This window comes from Cyanistes caeruleus, chromosome 3 (assembly GCF_971803275.1).
Source record: "Cyanistes caeruleus chromosome 3, bCyaCae1.hap1.1, whole genome shotgun sequence".
NCBI classification, from domain to species: domain Eukaryota; kingdom Metazoa; phylum Chordata; class Aves; order Passeriformes; family Paridae; genus Cyanistes; species Cyanistes caeruleus.
Genome location: NC_141703.1, coordinates 104,041,650 through 104,063,512, shown reverse-complemented (window position 1 = coordinate 104,063,512; position 21,863 = coordinate 104,041,650). Strand labels below are relative to the sequence as shown.

Sequence of the window (21,863 nt, the reverse complement as noted above, 5' to 3'; positions counted from 1 at the left end):
AAAACTGGCAATATGAAGCACCACAAGGGAGGCTGTGCAAAGTGCTGAGGTGGAAGAAAAGAAGAGGGAGTCAAGGGAAGAAAGGTGTCAGGGGAAGAAATTGGAGGAAGGGAATTAGGATTACTCATATTTTGTCTCTCTAAGCAGCAATCTGTGATGGAGAGATCCATGTCTTTCCTTGTGATTACAGGAGAGCACTACTTAATTTACTTTCTGCCATTCAAGCTTTAATAAAGGCCAGGCCTGATCAGCTTTGTGTGCATTGCTGAGAGACATCTGGATAATATTTGTCTGATCTAGATATTTGTCTGTCCCCCAAGCCAGATCAGCAGCAGTTTGCTGATGGAATAGCAGTCTTGGATCTTTTTTTTTCATCTACCAGTTTAGTCTCAACTCAGGACATACTAACAAGCATTTTGATAGTCTCCAGCTATGTCCTCCACAACTTGCTGCAGCAGAGACAAGAGAGGAGTTACCAAGTCAAGAAAATGAAACCACACCTTCTTTCTCACAGAGCAGGGAAGAGTGGTGCTATGGAATATATTGGTTTTACTTTCATAAGTAAATCAACATCAGAAAGAACATCTGCACCACCCCCTCTGTCTGATCCTCTCATAGCAAAGCCACCAGTGTCCGCTTTTTGATCCTTAAACAGCAAAACTGAAAGTTCAGCCTTTGTAATCTTCAATTGAGCCAGCTGATAGAATGCAGATGCAAAGAATGTCTTGCCATTGGCTGTAATCTAAATCTAAAGACACTAAGCCCTCAGAGATACATTAAAGTCAGACAGCCCGTCAGGAAGGCAGATGGCAAAATAAACAATTCGAGAAAAACAAGCACTAAACCTCTTGCTGGCACTTAATAGTTACATGGGTAGGACAAATCTCACCAGGGTAGGGAATGCTAACAGTGTGTTTGTGACAAAATGAAATAAAATTATTTGAATTGACACTTATGTTCTCATAAATCTGACTGACACCTCTATTACTGTTTTTACCTGGGACTTCAACCTTCACTTGGGATGCTAAAGCTGCTTCCATAAAGGAGCCAGGCATATGATGGAGCCCAGCATCCCTGTTACAATTCACTTTCTGCAGAGATTCCTTTTTCCTGGCATGCAGGGGGACTCCCCTGACAAACCACAGCCTCTGTTCATGGCTCCCAGCCCATTTCTGCCAACTCTTGGTCCCACAGGTCTGTCTGCAGATGCTCTCCCTGTGATTGTGCAGGGCTGAGGCTATCCTGGGTTTCATTGCTGCATCTCCCTCTGCATTTTTAGGGGTAGTGTCCTTTCCTTCTTTTTCAAATTATCCATCAGTCAAAGTTTTAGATTCTGTTTTCTATGTCAAATCCCAGGAAAATCTACAGCTAGATAAATCCCACATTTCAGGTCCTGCCTGGTATGTCAGCTACTGTGTCATTGAAAGGAAGCTGAATTACCTCCTCCATGAATTCAGAAATATGGCTGCTGTATAGACCCACATCTATTACCTTTCTAATGCTATATGGGCACATGTCACAGATGATGCTGTTCTCAGCAGGACACTCTCTGATCTAAGGCTGTGGTTGCTCAGACCTGCATTTGAACACTCAGCTGGCTTAGAAAAAAACAAAAACCTGTGGTTTAGGTGCACTTTCCTCGGAGCTGGCCTTATTTCACAGTGAGAGACAGCTCTGTCCCTGGAGCACTGTAGAGGGAACAGGCATAAAGGGAAAAGCGGCTATTTTTTACTGCTTCCCTGATGTATTTCACTCTTCCAGTCACCCTCCATGTGCTCACCACTATGTGGAGCTCCAGAAGACCTGCTGTGACCAGTGAGGAGAGGGAGAAAACCCTTGTTGCAGTGTCTGTATTTTATATACCTCACCAAAAAGTGTGTCTCTTGGTTTTGTTCTTCTAGTTTTGAATATCCCTTTTAATAATGCCAGCAATTAAAATACAAAAACCTCCTCCAAAGATCTATCCAGGAAGATAACTTCAGACTAAGATTAAATTCTGCTTCTTTGTTTCTGTCCTTAGAATCTTCTTGCTACCACAAGGGTAATTGCAAAAATAGGCTCTACCAGCTAAGCTGAGCAAGAAGACAAAAAGACAGATACCTCTGCAACCTCTGACATTTGCCTAAATTACTCTAATGTCCTTTACTGGCATTGCAGTGACTCTAGGAGCCTGCTCCAAGTCCATTGGCTTCATTGTCCCTTACTGACTTAGCCCAGACTTCCTGAAAGCTTTCTAAGCATAGAAGGATGAGTATAGTACAGATGAAAAACCAAAAAAAAAACCCCATGAGTGTGCTGATGAGAAACAGAATAGCCTAGAGCCTTCCAGCTCTAAGCTGCTGATGTCTGCATGGTTAAAAATGAACTACCTAGGGCTATACGAACCCCTGGTGTTAGCCTGAGCAATGCATTCACATCCATTTACCTGAAATCTAAATTTGGTTTATTGCATTTCATAACCACATGGAAGATGACAGCATGTCTTTAATGCTGAATCAGAGCAAAAAGTTTCCAATTTTTATGCATATCAGCACAAAAGAAACCACTTCCACTTACCCAGGAGTACTGTAGATCCATATCAGTTAGGGAATATGTAAGATGTGGCTGATGAGAAGAGCAAGTACAGTTTTCCCATTCTTCTATTTTTGAAATTAAAAAGTCACAAGGACAGAGCTGGTTGTCAGGAAACAGCTTCCAGTCACTCCACAAGTGAAATTCTGTTTCAGAATGAATTGAAATAGTTCCTAAGTTATTAAGTCTGGAAGTGTATGAGCGGCCCAGAGACGCAGAAATAAAATCCATCCTGGTCTCAATCTCTTCTTTTCTCCTTGCATTATCCTTCCAGGACTTCTTTTCCTGGGGTTTTGTCAGCTTCATGCAAGAAGTTAGCGCTTCTTCATCCTCTTCAGAGAGATAAGCATCTTCTAAGGTATCTTTAAAAATGTAAATTCTTGTTATAGGATGTTGCAATTCATAGAGAAACTAGCACATTTTTTTTTTTTTTTAATTTAATAGCTGTCTTTCACTCTATACAATGAAAAAGCCAAGGACTCAATTTTAAAAAAAATTAACAACAAAAATACATCCACAAAAAAACTCACAAAAACACACAGGAAAAAAAACAAAACAAAAAACAAAAGAACAACCCCCCACTCCCAAAACCAAATAATTATGATAATTAGGAAGATGGAAAGGATTTTGTACTGGGTCAGGCATCTGAGCCAAAAGTGAGATTTATTCTCCATTTGGTATCTTTGTCTTGTTTCCTCAAAGGTGAAAAATTTTATTAGTTTTGCCCATGAAAATTTGCTAATTGAATGTCATATTGCTGATAGTTTCAGAGAGCGTGAATTGAGATAGTTCAGGAAGTTTTCTGAACTATTGCTCTCCCACCCCTTTTATGTATGTTGTAATTACAAAGTAGTTGCTAAAATCCCTATTTCTTCATGTGTTTCAGCCCAAGCAGTGAATTGGCTAAAGCAGTAGTTCAACAGATAGTTTAAACTTGTTTTGCTAATACGGGGTTATAAATAATCATATAAACAAGTGTGTTGTACAACCACTGCATGCATTGTTAAAATAACGTTGGTAAAACAAGTTCAGAGGAAAAGCTGCTGCACAGTCAGATCAGAGATCTATAGGAGACTCCAGAAAATCAGCTGATGCCAGAATCAGTTCAGAATTCCTGTTCCTTGCAGCCCTGGGCACTCAGGCATGATGAGAGACTGGCTTGCTTACCTCAGACCTTCCTGCAGATGCTACTGACCCATGGATTAGCATTGGAAATTATCTTCCCATTTGTGAATTTTGCCTTTCTGACCAGAAATGCGATACAAAACTGGGAAACCCAAAGTGTCCCCAGCACAGAGGCCCTGCTGTTATACAATTCTATTTATCTAGAATCCCCACTTGTGAGATGTACTGTTACAAAACTCCAGCTAGTGTGACAGGAAACAGGTTTTCACACTATGAGGAAGTCAGCGCTGCAGTGGTATCACAGTAACATCTCAGTCAGGGGTTGAAAATCGTGGGTGGTGAATGACAGACCTGGACTGGATTGTTTATAGTTATGTTCAATCCACTGCAATTTGCCAAATGTTGGAAGGAATGCTGATGTGATGGTGTACTTACTGAAGGGAACCAGAACGTGCTTGACATCTTCCAAGCTTTGTGTACTTGCTTTCTTTGTTCGGACCAATTTCTGCAATCTTTTTAATGTTCCCCTGGACTCAGATTTGTTGTCTGGTTCTGCACTCTGCCAAAAAAACAAAACCAAAACAAAACAAGAAAGACACTAAAATAATTCAAACCCTAAAAATAAAAACTAAGGGTAACATGGTGTTTATCTTGAGAATGACAAAGTGTTGGATTCAAAGAACTGATCATTGACATAATGCTCTAAAAGTTAGGCTTTTCCTTGCTTGGGACTATTAGGTTAAAAAAGGAGAAAAAGCAACTCACAAGAAACATCAAACTTAGATCAGTGTTCATATTGCTGTTTACATATTTTTTTTCTTGAATACCTTAGCATTACAGAATACAAGCAGGACCTAGTGAAATAAACATATACGCACACCCCAAAAAAATCTGAAACTGCTTTATTCTTTCAGGCACTTTTATGATAAAATACTATTTTTTATGTTTATTATTATTATTACTATTATTATTATTATTATTATTACTACTATTTATTATGTGTCTAGATGCACCTTTCATGGCTACCTTCATGGGTGATATAAATCACACTAATGCTGATGGAGCCTACATTGACTCCTTTCCTTAAGGATGGGACCCTAGGAATCGTCTTTCTTTAATCACAATACTGCAAAAGTTCACAGTGGATAGCACTTGGGTTTAGATCCCTCCTTCTCAGCAGCATGCTACATTTCATGAAATCTGCAGTGTTCTGGAAACTGGAATCTGTTCCACAGGAACAGAGCAGGAAGCCAGAGGGTTGGCACCTTTTCATGTCTCCAGTGTCTCTTGTAGGCCAGGGCTTCATTAGTGTCTCAGTTTTGCAGTGAATGCCACAGCTATCCCTGAAAGCTGCACTTCGGTCTCAAAGTTCCATAAACTGAACTCCTTACAGATGAAATTAAGACAAAAGACACTTTCCAGAAGTTGAGCTGATGACCTCCAGCTACTGGTTGTAGTCCAACAGGGAGGATGTGAGCATTGGTAAGACCTGGACACACTGTGGGCATCAGCTCATCAGCACCAACTGCTCTGCTGTGCTTTTTCTGTCCTTCACCTGCATGTAGATTTCTTTCCTCTTACAAATTCAAGATGGCAGGAATGCATTTTTGTCTTAGGGAACGAGAGAAATTGAGGTGCAATTTTTCAGTCTCATTGTGAGATGTCTTTGCAAAATAAATCACAGTGGTTTAAAATGCTAATATTGCTCTCATATTAGATCTCTTGTAGCAATAATAATTTGTCCGCTTATAAGTAACAACACAAAAGCAACATGATGACTTTGATTTATGATCTTGGATTTCCATCTTGGAAACATCAAGATAAATGGAAGATAATCTATTCAGATAATTTCATTAATGGCAAACTCTAATCCTCTTTTCCTTAAAAGCATGCGTTTCATGGAGTCTATTGTTAGGGAAAAGTCATAAGTGCTTAAATAATAAATGTAGTAACTCTCTTTCATGGAGAAAAAAAAGCTCATGAAGTATCAGCTAGTGGTGAGATAGCTTTTAAATTTACAGTATTTTATTTTGGCTTACATAAGCATTCAAATATGGGATTTTATCTGCCTATCCAAACATTCTTTGGTGTAGAAACCAATCGGGTGAACTGTGCTTTGCCCCAATCTATGAGCAAAGCTATCTATAAGGAAATAATTCCCACATGAATGAGAACCAAGAATATTATTGATTTCCTTACTTAATGGGTTTTAGTGGTGAAAAATCATGTCACAACACAAATCAAAATGAATTGTGTAAAAAAATAAATCACAGGCTGCCCTTTAGTTGCAAATAATTTGCATGAAGCATGCAGGAATACTTAAGCACAAAAAAAATATACATTTTAAAAATGCACTTCTAAAATGCATTACAGGAGAAAGAACTAAATTATGTCTGATAAACTGTTTCCACTTTATACAAAGATATTTTAAATACCTTACACATCTTTGCACAGTGAGATGTTATGAGGATTAACCTGGTGACAGAAATACAGCAATTTGGAAGCTAAGTGTAAAACACTGCTGGTCAGATTCCTGCAATCTCAGTCCTGTTGAGCACTCTCTTTCCTAGGTGTAACTGCATTAATTTCAATAAAACTACTTGCACAGCATGTCACTTCTCAGCATAAAGAATTTAGTCATGGCACAATCTAATCTCTGTGATTTTTCTTCAACTGCTTTGCCTTTGCCAAGGAAGTGCAATGATTTAATGATGACTACCAATGCACTTAAATTCAGAGTACAGTGTAAGAGTGAGAAGACAAAAATTTATGTGTTTTCTGTGTCCACAGTGCTAATTGCTATGGTACCATAAAAATGTTTGGAAAGTCTCAGTAATAACATGGATGCACATAATTAATATTAAATAGTATGTGATGATATACAACTTGCTCATTTTAAAAGAGTTCTGTAAAATGCATCAAATTTGGATAAATTTTCTGTTAAAAAATGTCGATAAAGCCATGGTCAGTGCATAGAGAAGCACTGTTTGGACTTCTCTCACGTGCTCTGCCCATATACATCTGACCTTTAAATATCCCCATGACGTTGGCCTGGTACTCCAACTAGTTTAAAATGAGTGCAGAGTCAGACTAAGCAGCCTGAGATAATAGGCAGATTCTGCCCTGGGAATCACAGCAATAATACAATATTCTATAAATGATAAAGAAATATAATGATTAATAGCAGGGCAATAATAAGGTATTCTATAGAAGACAGAGAGATATCATGATTAATAACATGGATATGGATAAAGATCTTTAGGCTTTTGGAGAAGGATCATACAGCACAGGAAAAACCAGCCTGTGAGCCTGTTCTTCTCAGCTGCTGGTGAAAAAAATAAACAATTTTCATGGCTACTCACCATTTCACTGTTGCCAGGCACACCTGGATTGTGAACTCGTGGTGGGATCCATTGCTCATAGTTTATCACCTAGATAGTAAGAAAAGTAAAATAAAAAAAATATATAACTTACAGAAGATGAATAAGCATAATTAGCATTGTGTAATTAAATATAGATAAGAGCTCAGCAGCTTTTCAGCCCGGTACTGTGTGGATATGAAAGTAAGACTGACATATACCAGCTGCCACCCATTGAAATTATTTTGGTATTGAGCTGTCTTGATTTCCTCACTTATCTGGGACTCAGTAACATCTTGGAGACATCATAGCGAAAGTGGTACCATGGCAGAGCTGTGCATTATAGTATGGGATCCTTGGATCTCATCCTAGATCATGGCTTTCCCTGCTCAATGAACAGGAAAGACAGAAGACTTCCTTCAGCAGCACCCCCTTAGGAGCACCACTGATGCAGTTCTAAAATGAGTCTTGCTTGGTTCATTTTTCCTGGGATGCTGAGCAGCAGGGGTGTGAGTTTGAACCTGATTAACAAAGGGGAGAAAATGGGACAATCCTCAGAACTAAGATAAGACTATTCACACTTTCATCATCTGCTTATAAGCCATTTGTTGGTCACGGTGTCCTCAGGAGAGGAGCACCAGGGGAATACACCTTCTTCGGGGCACTGCTGCAGTCCCTAGGGGGCAAGCCTGGCAGTGCCTACAGCTCAGCAGGAAAGTGATGAACACTGGCCTTTTTCCTTCATGAATATGAATGGCATGTTGAAGGCTGAATGCAACCTAAGGATTTACGTGAGAAATGAGGCATGAAACATTTTTGAAAATGTATTAGCCCAAAGACTGCGTTACTTGATATTTTATGTCCTTCCCAATATGCTACAAAGGCTTCGAGCCATCAAGGGAGCCCTGCTAGACTTGAGTAAATAAGAACAAAGGTATGAAAAATAAATGCAGAAAGTAAAGGCACTTTTTATGGTAAGAGACAATTATTGCAGTGGTGCTTATGCTATATCCCTCAACCTGTACTTCTGTTTCAAGCCCCATTTTCAAGCACTTACAGAATGAATGGAATGAATGAATGTCAATTTAGGAAATGGAGAAGGATTAAAGCTTTTGTGAAGCACTCAGGGAAACTTATTTGCTTTCTCTTTTTTTTTTTTTTTTTTTCTTCAACAGTAGGGAAAAAAAAATCTAAGGTGTTCATCTGTTCAATTTATTCCCGCCTGTAAATTTGCCTTTTCCATGGCTCACAAAATCACAGACTCCCACAGACCCTGACAGACTCCCACAGCTGAGGTAGGAATGTACTTTTGGGGACTGTCTAGTTTAGCTCCATGCTCAGACCTGGTCACCAGAGCAAGTTGCACAGGTCTATCCCTGACAGGAACGTCTCCAAAGACAAACTTCTCATATCCTCGCTAGGAAGGTTTATCAGTGTCTAACCACCTTCTATACAAGAAGAGTGCTTGCTTTATTTTATGTGAAATTTCCTGTATCTCAGCCTGTGTGCATTGCTCCATCACATTCTTGGGAGTAGAGGTCTGTAATTCCCAGGACTTTCTGGGACAGCTCAGTTGTGTGAGCTATCCCACACAGCTTTGTGATCCTGAGGCTGCAGTTGTGCAATTGCATGCAGACTCCTAATTCCTCTTGTGTGTTCCCCATGCTCTGTGCATCAGCAGACAGGAACTTCATAAGTACACTTATTTGTGCTGATTTTGCAGGAAAAGATCTTCCCCATAATGCTGTTCTCTCAGCATTTCTTTGTCTGTGTGCATAATGTAGTGCAACAAATGAATATTGCATTTTTAATATTAGATATATATATGTACACACACACATATATATACACACACACACATATATATATATAAGATATATAGATATAGATATATACAGATATAATCAGTCAATTTTGGAAGCTTAAAAGAGAATTATATCAATGTTACCTTGATGATAATGAAGACAAGAGATAACAATCACTAAAATTTAAAATAATGCCATTAAACCTGAATTGTTTAAAAAGCAAGTGCAATAGGTCTTAAACTGATACCAAAGTTTGGAGGGACTCAAGTCTCTGTAGTTCATCATTCATGCATCTGAAAAAAGCATTTTCAAATGCTTTGAGAAGTCAAAAAAAGGATTTTGCTTCAAAAATGGGGCAAATGGTTCATGGGGAAAGGTTTTAAGTGAATTTATGGGAACTTATACTTTAACGCAAACTTGGGTCTTATTCCCTTTTCCCCTCCACAGTCTGTCATGTCTGAGGAATGACCTCCAGACTCTTTACCAGGAGCCAGTCCAAAAGCTGTCATGGCAGGACAGAGGCAGAGTACAGATCCCTCACACTAAGGGAAGAACTATTGTAGGAAATCAAAGAACAATCTTTCTTCACAATACTTAGAAAATGAGAGAAAGAACTCAGAGAAAGAGAATGAGAGATGCAAAAGAAAAAGAATTCTTTTCTCCTTTCCTTGCTCCTCAGATACTCTTTTGTCAGCTGGGAGAGGAGATAATCATGGGAATGAACTAACAGTGCAGGGACAGATAAAACCCTGAGGGAAAGCAGAAGAAACCTGGGACACACTGACTTTCCAGGCACCAGTTTCCCATACAGTTGTCTGTCCCCCAGCATGCAGATCATTTGACTCTTTTCTTTTAACCCAGATCTTGACTTTGACCTACACTGGAGCTGAGCACTGCCTAAACATTGTGTCTTCACAGTTCTCTGTCTTATCTCAGATGCCTTGAGGGTGATGAATATACATTTTTTTCTTGGTTTTAACCTAAACATCTAAAAGAACTCCTGACATTGTATAGAAAAAACAGAGGAAGCTCAGATCAGAGCTTTTTCTAAAATTTAATGCTCACCTTGAATTCAGAACTTTTCTGCAAAGGAAAATTTAATAGATTTTTCAGCTTCTAAATAATTTTATCGTATTAATTCCTCATTTAGAACACACACATATATACAGGTGTGTTACACATATATACAGGTGTGTTACACATTTTTAGTCCCAAACTGAGTAAACTTTTATGTCCTGTGAAATCAGCAGAGCTAAGCTGGTTTGCTACAGGTAGAACTCAAGTAAAACATTATGAGAGCAAACACTGGACTGGAAGTGAAATAAAACCCAAACACCAGTTATTCCAATTCCAAAGCTACAAGTCCTTCTCCTCACCTCTGCTGTTCACCAGCTGATGGGTTGTCACCTACTTTTATGTTGTTGCTATGATTATGCAAACCCAAGGGTCAGAATTCATTAATTCCTCGTGCCAGTGGGATGACTAATACAGATTTAGGAAGAAGAGATATGGTATATGTTTATAGAAATTCAGAAAGCATTAGGATACATATGCCAATACGGATCATGCAAGACAGATGTAAACACTTAGTACAGAACTTGCCAGACACAGTTCTAGCACATCAATTAAGCAGAAATGTATTTGCTCAGGGAAGGAAAACGTTTTCTAGGCAATGAAATCCATATGGCCTGCAACAGAAAAATAATGAACAACTTTGGAAGTCACCAGAGTCTTCTTTCAATATCAGCTGCTAAAATACAGAAGCATACTGAGTATGAAGTTTAGGCTAGACAAATTCTGAATAGAAACAAGAAATTCAATTTTATTTGAATGAAAATTTAGATTCTGAAAAAGAAAGAGTAGTTGTTTCACCTGACATGTTGTTTCTTCTATCTTCTTTCCTTGGAGCAAATGTATTCCATCAGCAATAATATTATCTTCTGTAAATTATGACCAAAAAAGAGAAAACATGCTTTAAAATGTCCTGCTTTGTTTTTATGAGGAATATCATTTGAATTGCACTCGATGCTTTGAGCTGACATTTTGAATCTCTGAAGTTAATCTTATTTAAGCATCCATTTTATCTTAAACTTCTTTGAAGTGAGACTGCAGAAAAAATTGGCAAACTGACTCACAGAAAGAAAACTCATTCATACTTATTTCTTCTTCTGTACTCAGTCCTCAGTTTACTAATCCAGAACCCCACTGTGACTTTCCTCTTGCCCTGCTAATTTACAGCAGCAAAGTCTAGAATATTCATATGAAAAAATGAAGGGTAAAAAATATTTTTTTCAACTGAGATCTGTTTATCTTAGATTAGATTAGAAATTACTTGCAAATGATGAATGCCCTCCCATCTCTTGAAATAAATGAATGTTTGGACGGGAAGAGTATTAACCTTCACTACAAAAATGAGCAATAATAGGTCAAACAAGTCTAAAAACTATTTTAAGCAAGCTTACTTTGAAAAATTCACTTTTACTCCCAATCTTAAGGCAAAGCACTGTACAGCTATAGGACACCCCTAGTGATCAGATTCCCTCAGAACAGATATCAAGATCACTCAGATATTTTTAAAGGGAGAAAAAAAATGAAGTAAAATATCTGTTAATCACACCACATTTTCTAAAGTCACTAGAAAACAGCAGGAATGTGTTGCTTTTTTTTTTTTTTTCTCATTAATCTTAATTTGGCATCTTTATTGCTTCTGTGGAATACCTTATAGCATCAGTAGTTCTCCTGTTTGCAAATGGACAGCTTGCTTAAAATATAGACCCACAAAAACTAACTATAGGCAGGCGAGACTGATTGCATTGTGCTTCCTACAATTAACAGAAAAAGAAGAGTAATTCAAGGAATAATTCTATGTGAGTTAGATTCTTTAGCTATCACATGGAAGAAGTGTCTGAATGTGATCATTAAAATTTATATTCAAAGAGGCACATGGGATCCTGGTCCAGATTTTGTCTTCAGCACTTACAAATCTCCCAGAAGACACCGAGGGCCTGGTGTCTGACAATCTGGTTGTTTATTTCATTATATAGCTGGCTGGACTTCCAGGAGCACCATAACTCATGAAAAGCAGTGCTCATGCAACACCAGATTCACACAACTGGGTTCTTTCTGGTCCTCAGGATAACTTGTTTTCATCTCCTGCAGGCATCTCTGTACACTACACCCCTGCACTCTGTGAGCTTACTTGGGAAATTAAATCTTGCAGTGTTCAGCTCTTTGCCCCAAAGTCCTCCTACAGCCTTATCCAAAACATTATTATTGAGTAGCTGTTTGCAGCTGAATCACAAACAATTGTGGGGCAATGTAAATGCCCTCAATTTGAAAGACTGCATACAGTGACACTGCTATTGACGTAATATTGCCCAAACCCAAATTAAAACAGCAAGTTATTAAAGCAAAACTTAGTGGTGTTCCCCCAACCACAATGTCTTTGCTAGCCATAAAAACCTGTACCCACGGTGCTCTTACATCTTGCTTAGATCAGCTCTCCAGCCCACTGAATAATGGAATAAGGTATTTGTGTAAGAAAACAAACAAACAACAACAACATTGACAATAGCAACACATGCAAAAGATATAAATGAAGTTCAAATAGAGCTGCAGTGTTCTTGTTTCCTGGTCTGGCAAGAGGTACCAGTCACCCTCTTGTGGAACAAAATAGGAGCAGTGGAGAATTACATCCACTGGCTCTGAGAGGTGTCAGTTGTTTGCTCTTTGTCTCCATAATCATTCATGGAAGCCCAATGACTGTGACTTCCACAGCCAACTTTTCAACAATGATGTTTTTAGGCTGGCAGATCTCATGCTGATGATTTGGGTGTGGCCTTGTGAGCAAGGACTGGTGTTTCCACTGCTGTGTCTGTGGGACATTCATGTGTTCACTGCAATTTTATCCCAGAAAACTTGGGTTTGTAGATGGAATAATACATGTGCTGTCATCAAGGGCTACATCCAAAGGCTACCAGTGTCTGTGGATGTCTCTACAATTATTTCAGTGATATTTGAGACAGGTCTGTGGACTCAGCTCAGAAATAAGCAGAGAAAACTATGGTGACCGCCTTACATGGCTTTTATAATCTAACAGAAATTCATTTTATGCAATAGACTTGCAGACCTTGAAGGATTATCTCTGCTGAGAGAAAAGTTTGATCAATAGTGACGAATTATCTTGATCAATAGTGATACACTGTAAATCTCCTTGCAAAGGTTTCCACCACTGTGTGAAGGGGACTTCCCTAGAAATAATTTTACTGCAGTAGGGGAAGGGGAGATTTTTATTTAGCTGCCAGCTTTGCTTCCTGTTCCCTCTGGGCCCCTGCCCTTCAATTACAACACTTGTCAGCTTTTAAAATGTGCACTGCTTCTTTTGCATGCCTTGGATATTTAAAAGGGTAAAAAATGCCTGGAGTAGAAAAGACTTTGGAAGAAGGTCAAAAAGTTCTGTTTTCTCATTCAGCCTCTCCCCACTTCCAATCCAGCAACCTCTGGAGTATCATTGGAAGAATCATTCCAAAATGGTTTTGGTTAAAAGTAAGACTTGCCAGGAGAGAAATGCCTAATATTTCTGTCATCTATCATTAGAACCTGTTCCTTGCAAGCCAATGACACTTACTGAAGGTCCCTTTTCTCCTCACTAGTTCAGTACAAGAATTCCTCTAAATCTTCCTGTCATCTCTTATTTCTGGTTCTGGGTTTCAAATTTGCCCACAGATGTGCAAATGCAATATGTATCGCAATTTCAGATCTATTTCCAAACATTTAAGAGTTTAACTTCAAGTGGTGAACTGAACAAAATTCAGAAGGAAAGTTGGCACCCTGTCCTTTGCTTTCTTTGACATATCCAGATAATAGTGGAATCTCCTATCAGTGGATGATCTCTGGACCATTTGTGCAGGAGATATTCCCACTTTTTTTGTTTAAATTGAGAACAAGACATACTTCTACTTTAATCTCACATATCTTGATTTCTGCTTTTGCTGAGCCTTGTCTGGTTTGGCCTGATTAAGCAACAGTAAGAGATCTACCTTAAATTTGAGAAGTACGAATATAAGTGCCATTCCTGGAAGCAACATCAAGCAGATTATCAAAGCATTTTGATTTTTAAACTCCAGTTTGTGTTTAAATAGGTGAGATGACTGCTCACTTGTTAATACTGAATGTTATTTTGATGAATTTATATTGGTGCACTTTTAAGCAGTGTCATTAGCAACTTCCCATGCATTAGTTGTAAGGTTGTTTTAATAGTTAGTCAGAACAGGTCTAGAAAGAGAATTAGACAAAGTACTTGCATCTAAAATTTTGCCAACTCTCTTTTGCACCTGTCACAAAAAGTTTCTTCTGAGAAACGTTGCATCCTTTCCCTGCTGGATATCTGGAGCTGTGTAAAATATCCAGGAATCATGGATTACTGCAGCTGGCAAGCCCTATACAACACAACTGTGGCAATTTACTGTAGGGAAAGTCTGCTTTGGCCCAGAGTGAATTGGTCACAGAGTGTGTTTGTAGCTTCCCAGTTTAGCTTTGTTTTAACTACTTTTACCCCCATTGAGGACAAAATAAATCTCTAAAAAAAACTGAAAAATTATTTAACTGAATTATTGGTAAAAAATGAAAAATTTTCCTAGGTGCCCTTTTAAATACTTTGTTGGGAATGCAAAATCAGCTGAAATATGTTTAGCAATTACCTTCAAGCTGGCAGTGCCCTCTGATGTAGGAATCATTCTCTGGCTTCTTGGAACCCTGCCGAAGTGTGCCATTCACATTTTTCCTGTCTAAAGTAAAAGCACAGAGAGCAGTCACCTGAATTCATAGCAAACCTGTGAAATAACAGGAAATTCTATAAAAATAGCATCAGAATGCAAATTAAAAAAAGCTTGCAGAGCACTGGAGCATCTGCTCAGACACAGAAATGAACTTATGATTTTGCAATATAGGAATTTGGATGGATGGGTGGATGGATGGATGGATGGATGGATGGATGGATGGATGGATGGATGGATGGATAATAATTATTATGGTCAGATTTCAACTTTTCTCATTTTCTTCTGTGGTTTAATACCTCATTTAACACTGTTAACACATGATCAGAATGATTGTTATCTTAACCCTGGATTTAAGACCTAGGATCCCATAGAACATTTGTGCCTTTGTTTTGCTTCCAGGTAAATAATCATTATTATTATTATTTTTATTTTTATTTAAGTCTACCAACTTTTTTTTTTTTTTTTCCTTATAGTTTTACCCAACTAGAGTGTTTGCAAGGAATAACATCAAAGATGCCCACAGTCATCCCTCCTGGATTCCAAGGGGAGTCCAGTGATGGGCTCAGCCTGGATGGAGATGGAAGGAGATGGCCATTCTCCTGCTCCCTCAGTGAACTTCAGAGTGCTCCTGCTTCACAACATGTAGATAACTATTCTGGGTTTTTGCTTTCTGGGTTTGCTTAGTTTTGTTTGGTTGAGTTTTATTTAATGCTGGGTTTCTCTCAGAAAATTTTCTTTGTGAAAGCTCTTGTAGATCTTGTCAGGTGCTGGGAATTCATTACAGCCTGTTTGCTATAGACCAAATGACACTGTCCTGCATGAAAGTGTTCCCAGTGAGGAGCTGCAGAGTGAAGCCTTAACACAGGGGAGCTTTCATCTATTTGAGACACATTGTGAATCAGAGCCACATCATCACAGCCACACACAATACCCTTTATACTCAGCAAGGACTAGATACAACAACTAAACCAAAACTCCAAAGAATAAATGAAAGCATGATAACAGGAAGCTCTCACTGAACAAAAAAAAAAAAAAAAAAAAAAAAAAAAATTGCAGGAAATTTTATTTTTAAGAAGCTGATGATTATTTCCTATAGAGTAGTTACAGGATAGAACACATTGAAACACAAGTGTAGATAACAATACAGAGTGTCAGGATGGGTTTAATAAAACCCCTGAATTTCCTTCTTGGTGATCTTGTTTGTGAAAATTCTCACAAAGTTTAAAATGGGAAAGGGCAGGGACCTGAATTTTCTTAGATCAGAGACAGGTTTTATTGAAATGATTAAAGGAAACACTGGACATGCTGAGTATTTCTAATGCTGTCCCATAACAGGTTCTTCATCCTAATGTGGTTTCTATATTTAACTAGTTTGTTTTCAATATCTACCTACAAATGCGTGTGTGAAAAGCAAGGAAGAGGGCAGAATATATTGAAAGCATAATTCTGTTTTTTTCTTTCCTTTGCATTTGCTTCAATAGCTGTAAAACAAATCAGACCCTTAATTAAAGTTGGCTCTCTGAGATTAGCAAGTAAACAGTAAATGATTTAAGCAGCTACTAACCAAATGCTTCATTTTCAGACATGGACTTCTGGATGGATCTAAAAGAATTAAAAGAATTTACCATTAGCTGAAAGGCAGAATGAAAAAATTAAAGCGTGTTTAATCAAATATGGGTATTTTCAAACTAATTCTTCAAAGCAGGGCACAGGGATTTAGCTGTGTTATTCCCACTGGCTTTAATCAGAGTTGGCTCATTCACCCAATCATCTATTCCCAAACGCCACACAAAGCATCTGAGGCTCCATTCTGCAGGAATATGTGACTCAAATTTCTTTCTGAAATGAAGAATTCATGTTGGAGTCTGGGGGACACATCAGGAAGCAAAGAAGAGATACTTTCCTCCAGACATGATCTGAAGTGTCCAACAACTTTTAGGATTATGGCTGTAAGTTTGGTGACATGACAGATTGAACCAGAGAGATCCATACAAACATACCATCCCCAGGACCCTGAATGATGTTTTACTGCCCCAGTAAACCTTGAGCTTTTTGCACGTTTACATCAAGGATTAGTCCTAATTCATGCTTCCATCTGTGGCCAGTAGTTCATAGAGGACAACTTGAAGAATAGATGAACTAAACAGAGGGAAAAAAATATCTTTGAATAATGATTAATTTGTTTCACTTTATCCATTAAAAATCCAACAGAGAGTAGTTTATGAGCACTGGTTATAGTAGGTGAGAGAAGGGACTGTTTAATCTTTGACAGGGATCAGCAGAAGGGAAGGAGCACAAATTCTGGATCCCTCTCCCATCCTCAGTCATGTAGGGGCTGAAGGGTTTCCTGAGCAAGAGGATGAGCTAAACTGCTGTGGATCTTTCAAGGAACTGGTCTGTACCCACTTAGCTCCATTTAAAATGATTGAATTTTGTGATTCCAGAATTCCACAGTTTAATTCTTATTGTCTAAACAAGGAATATTTATGTTATTTTTGCTACTCCATCTAATTTGGTGATTCCTACTTGCCCCATTGTATGGAACAGAGAATGATTAATTTGTTGTTCACTTCATATCTACAAAGGTCAATGGGAAAATTTCTGCATTATCACTGGGACTGCCATGCCAGGATAATGATGGCTGGACATGATGAAATAATTTTCATTACAAAATCTTTTCATGTTGATTCAAACTGTTTTCTTCCAACTCACTCTTTTTTTTTTTTAATTGATCAGTCAAATAATCTCAACAATGCTTCTAAATTCTAAATTCTGATTTCTTTAGAACAGGATTAGTTTCAAAGAGGATGGTTTTATTTGCATTGTAAATTTTGACATTTTAGCTATAAACTGCTATTTTTTTCCTGAGGCAGGCAAAGTTCTGATCTAAACAGGACACTTTTAGGCATCCAGGTGATTTCATCATATTTGTAGAGCTTGGTAAGGCCTACACAGTAGCTTGACTTCCTTTAAAGTGTAAAAGAATGATGAGAAATCCATGAGTAATAGAGTTATGTCTATATTTTAATTAATGAAATTTTGGGAGGAGTTTCACAGAGCCCTGGCTGGTGACACATAGTTAAGATCTCACAGATGAGTGCACATGTCTCTGTGTTTGAAGCTGATAAGTTACTAGTGTTTTTATCAGATGACAAGAAATAGATTAAAACTCTTATTTAAGACAAAAGAGCTCTTCATTTTCTTAGAAATCTTTACCCATTTTGAGATTTTTTAGCACCAGACACAGATTACATTGATGTTCTGAATATAGTGGGGCCCCACCTATAAATAAAATTAACAAAAACAAACAAAATCTCCAGGAATTTTCATGTCTGTCACAGCAGACAGATAAGATCTGTCTGTAACATTCCATTAGGCTGGGTTTCAGATTTCATTTGAAGGGGTCCACTTCAGCAATGCAATAGCCTTCAGCATGAAGCAAAAAAAGAATTTTCAAAATAAATTCCAGTGCCTGCTAATAAATATTGATCATTAGCCCAAACCATAGCACTGTGTCCATGAATGGATTCAAAACATGCTGCTATCACAAAAATTATTCATGAAACTATATCTGACCTTCTTTCTCTGAATCATTTTGCAAACGAATTTTTCACTTGGATTAAAACACAAACAGAAAAAAAACCTCTTCAGGAGATTATCAGGTCAATGGTGCAAACACGCTATAAAATAGGTTACCACTTCAATCTCTCAGAAAAGCAGACATATGATTAAACCAAGCTGAGATTAACTGCATTTGATTTTAGCTGTCCTGGTTCTGATATTTTGGAAGAAAGCTGTGTGGATACAAAAAAGTCATGGCAAAAGAGCCTTAGTAATGCATTACAAGCTTGTTATGTGCTCTCCAACTGCAACACTAATACATGTACTCTATGAGAATGAAAGCAACATTGGCAAACATTAATAAAACAACAAGGATGAAAGGTACAGAGAAATATAGTGACACTGTGCAGACCTTGAACTGGTCTCAACTTACTTTCTTTTTTTGGTCAGTGTGTTCTCAAAGTCAGGAAACTCCTTTTAAAAAGATAAAGAAAAAAGGTCTATGAAAATCAAAAATGTTTAATCCAAATATATTATTTTTGTCACTGAAAAGACAATGAATTATATATTTTTGATGTGTGTTTTTTAATATCCACTAACATTTTCAATCTTTCTTTTTTCAACAGTGGAAGCTGTGGAGGACACAGTGCAGCAGAGAATATGTGTAATTATGTGTCCTGATTTCAGGAGGCTTCAGTGTTCCATGTCTCCCAGGAAGCTGACAACCATAATACCCCTGAAAAACCAGAGAACCATGCTCATACCTAGGAATGAATATCATATCTCTTCCATAGTATGATTCTTTGGAACTTTATGAGGATTAAAATACCCACATATTGCCACGGGATGTGTTTTTCAGACAGACTCTGTAAACTCAAATGTGCAGGGGAAAAGTGGAAGAGGGCAGGAAGCTGCAAATAAAATTGAAAGCTCTCATGGAGACCAAATCAGAATCAAACACTGGCCTGGAGGCAAGATCACAAAGCCCCCAGGGCCCAGAAAATAAATACTTATACCCTTACAAGGTGTGAGGAGGGGGAGAAGTGATGTAGCTGTTGAAAGATAGAACAAAATGTGCCTTGCTGGGAAATGATACCAAAACATCTCAATGCATGTTTGCTGTGCAGTTAACCATGGACTTGAGGTTAATTTCAACTGTAGGAAAACCTAAGGACGTCATGCTAGGACAGAAGAATCTGTATATCACAATATTATTGTAAAGTCTCTTGAGACAGGATATCAAAGCACTGTATCACTTTCTTATTTCCTCCATCCTGAAAAGCAAGAACTGGGTTAAAAATGTCCATGATGATACCACTTTAATCTGTTATGCAACAAGAGGCATTAAAAAAAATATAACCATTCATTATTTTATAAATCTAAAAACTTAGTCTAACTGGACCTATTTCTCATAATATTATATTTATTTCCTTCTTGTAACACTAACTACATCTGCATGACTCTGACCACAGTAATTTAAAAGCATCATCCAGATTGCATGATAAAAAACCAAAACCTCTACTACATAAAAGCATGTACATTCATAATTGAGCATTTTATACTTCTCTCTTCTCAGTAAAACTCATCATAGATGTTTTTATGCTTTTTCAAGCAGTGCATTAAGAAAAGGTTGTTTTCCTGTGCTAAGTTATTTTAGCTGAGTGTAGGAGGTCCTTTTAGCATAGATATTTGTGAATGTTAATAATCGTATGCAGTTTCCACATAATTTTTTTTGCCTGTGTCGATTTGTTCACAGATGCTGTGTGTAGATCAAAAGATTATACAGAATTTATCACTCACTTTGAAATAAAGTAAGCAGTGTAAGATCAATTTCTTGCTGAAAAAATGTCAGCATTTTAGTGTTGGACAAGTATTTTCAATAACTCAAAATAAATTATGAAATGCACAAACACAAAGAAGTTAAAAATAGTTTAAAAAGTTATTTTAAGGCTTTTTTAAAAGGGTAGTGCCAAAATGTTATTGAAAAATATCAAATATTTAATTTCAAACAGGTTTGTTAAAGGAAGTATTGTGCATGGAGGTCAGAGACCAAAGGATATTGTAATTTAAAATCTGTATATGATCCAGCGGAAAAATTTGAGATAGGTCCCATTGTGGCAATAAACCTAGAAAGATTTGATTCACATCTTCACACACCAAGCAGCTGGTGTAGAACATGAAACAGGGTTTAATCTTTTGCTCCACAGCTTGGAACCAATTCCTAAAGTCCAGCAAAGTTGCACTGATGACAGTACATCATATATTGAGGTTATGACTCATGTGAGTTCACAGGATATCATGGGAGGCAGTGAAATATTTAAGTGGACTTAAATGGCCATTTAAAAATGGCACCTTTAATTCAGCACTCTTCCTGCTGTTTCTGAATCAGGTGGCTAAATTTGGGTACAAGAATAAATTACTCTGGTTTGTGTTTTTTCAAAGTATCTTTTCTGTATTGATTACATTTAAAATTATATGTAACTTTAAAATGAAGCTAGTTTTAAAAAATATATTTTATCTTAGAATGTAAATAAAGGTTCATCTAGACTCTACTCTCCACATTCTCTAAAGAGAATAATTATCTTGTTTATGGGAACAATTCTTTTCTTCTTTATCCCAAATGTGAACAATCTGTTTCCTAGGAAAAAACCTGCTTATGTGGAAACCCTGCATGATGAAATTATTGATAAAGTCCTTTTCTTCCTGATTTTATCAAATAACTCTGAATTAAGGAATTGAATTAAACCCTCTGGTGTTTCCAAGCTGGCTGAGAAAAGGTAGAGCTCCTGTGTCTGTTAAAACTTGCAAACATGGAAATGACCATTTCAGATAACAATGAAATGTTATCTTTTCTTGCCCTCCCAGGGCTCAAAGGCAAATTATAACACTGCAGATTAAGGCAGATATCACAACTGGTTTTGATATTCCTGGCAACAGCTTAGAACGACTGATAAATTTTTTTGGCACTCTTCTGGTACGCATGGTAGTCAATCATATCATGGTCAGCAGTTCAAAAATACGTGGATCTTATGACATTTGGTGATTGCAGTCTGACAGGATATACATGGAAATGGTTTTAATACTGAATACTCTTTCTCTGAGAAGATGGAGACAGCTCATGAGGTAGAAGACTGTAACACCAGGTGACAAGAGGTAGAAATTCAGTTTCCCAGTTAATAGCATAGTTACAGGCAAAGAGTACCCATGTGATTCATTATGTGCTCATGGCTACTAGCTTTTTCTGAGGAAGGTCCAATTCAGATTTGCTATGCATGGAGTACAAAAACAGCTCCATAAATCTATTTTTTTCTTTCTTTCTGAGAATATTACTGAAGCTGAGCAACAGGAAAAGTAATCACAAAGCTAACAGGCCAATACTCCAAGAGGATTAAAATCAAAAGGCAAGTGTGCATAACCAGCTCAGGATAGTGCCACTGGAACCCAGAGTGGAAACATCTCTGACAAATAATTCTGGATAATAAACAGGTCTTTGGAACTATGTGAGAGAGAAGAACAGTGCACATGAAGGACAGATTTTTATTCATACAGGATGTGCCATTTGGGCAGATGTTTGGCCAGGAGCAAAAGAGCCATGGTTCAAAAATGAATGCCCAAAGCCTGTGATCAGTGAATGATGTCCTGCACAGCATCAGTGACCACACTAC

General features: G+C 37.6%; 1 protein-coding gene across 5 annotated transcripts in view; it reads right to left on the bottom strand.

Annotated features, from left to right (window-relative positions):
* SAMSN1 (SAM domain, SH3 domain and nuclear localization signals 1) overlaps positions 1 to 21,863 on the bottom strand; it is a 119,690-nt gene that overhangs the window by 48,722 nt on the left and 49,105 nt on the right. For 3 of the 5 annotated variants that reach the window (XM_086883496.1, XM_086883498.1, XM_086883497.1), the window contains 7 exons: positions 18,632 to 18,672; positions 16,202 to 16,239; positions 14,560 to 14,646; positions 10,733 to 10,800; positions 7,059 to 7,127; positions 4,132 to 4,255; positions 2,557 to 2,933 (listed from right to left, as the gene is read on the bottom strand). In XM_086883496.1, coding sequence (XP_086739622.1) covers positions 2,557 to 2,933; positions 4,132 to 4,255; positions 7,059 to 7,127; positions 10,733 to 10,800; positions 14,560 to 14,646; positions 16,202 to 16,239; positions 18,632 to 18,672 — 804 coding nt within the window. The remainder of the gene's footprint in view (positions 1 to 2,556; positions 2,934 to 4,131; positions 4,256 to 7,058; positions 7,128 to 10,732; positions 10,801 to 14,559; positions 14,647 to 16,201; positions 16,240 to 18,631; positions 18,673 to 21,863) is intronic. The other 2 variants (XM_023944437.2, XM_086883499.1) reach the window with 2 other exon arrangements.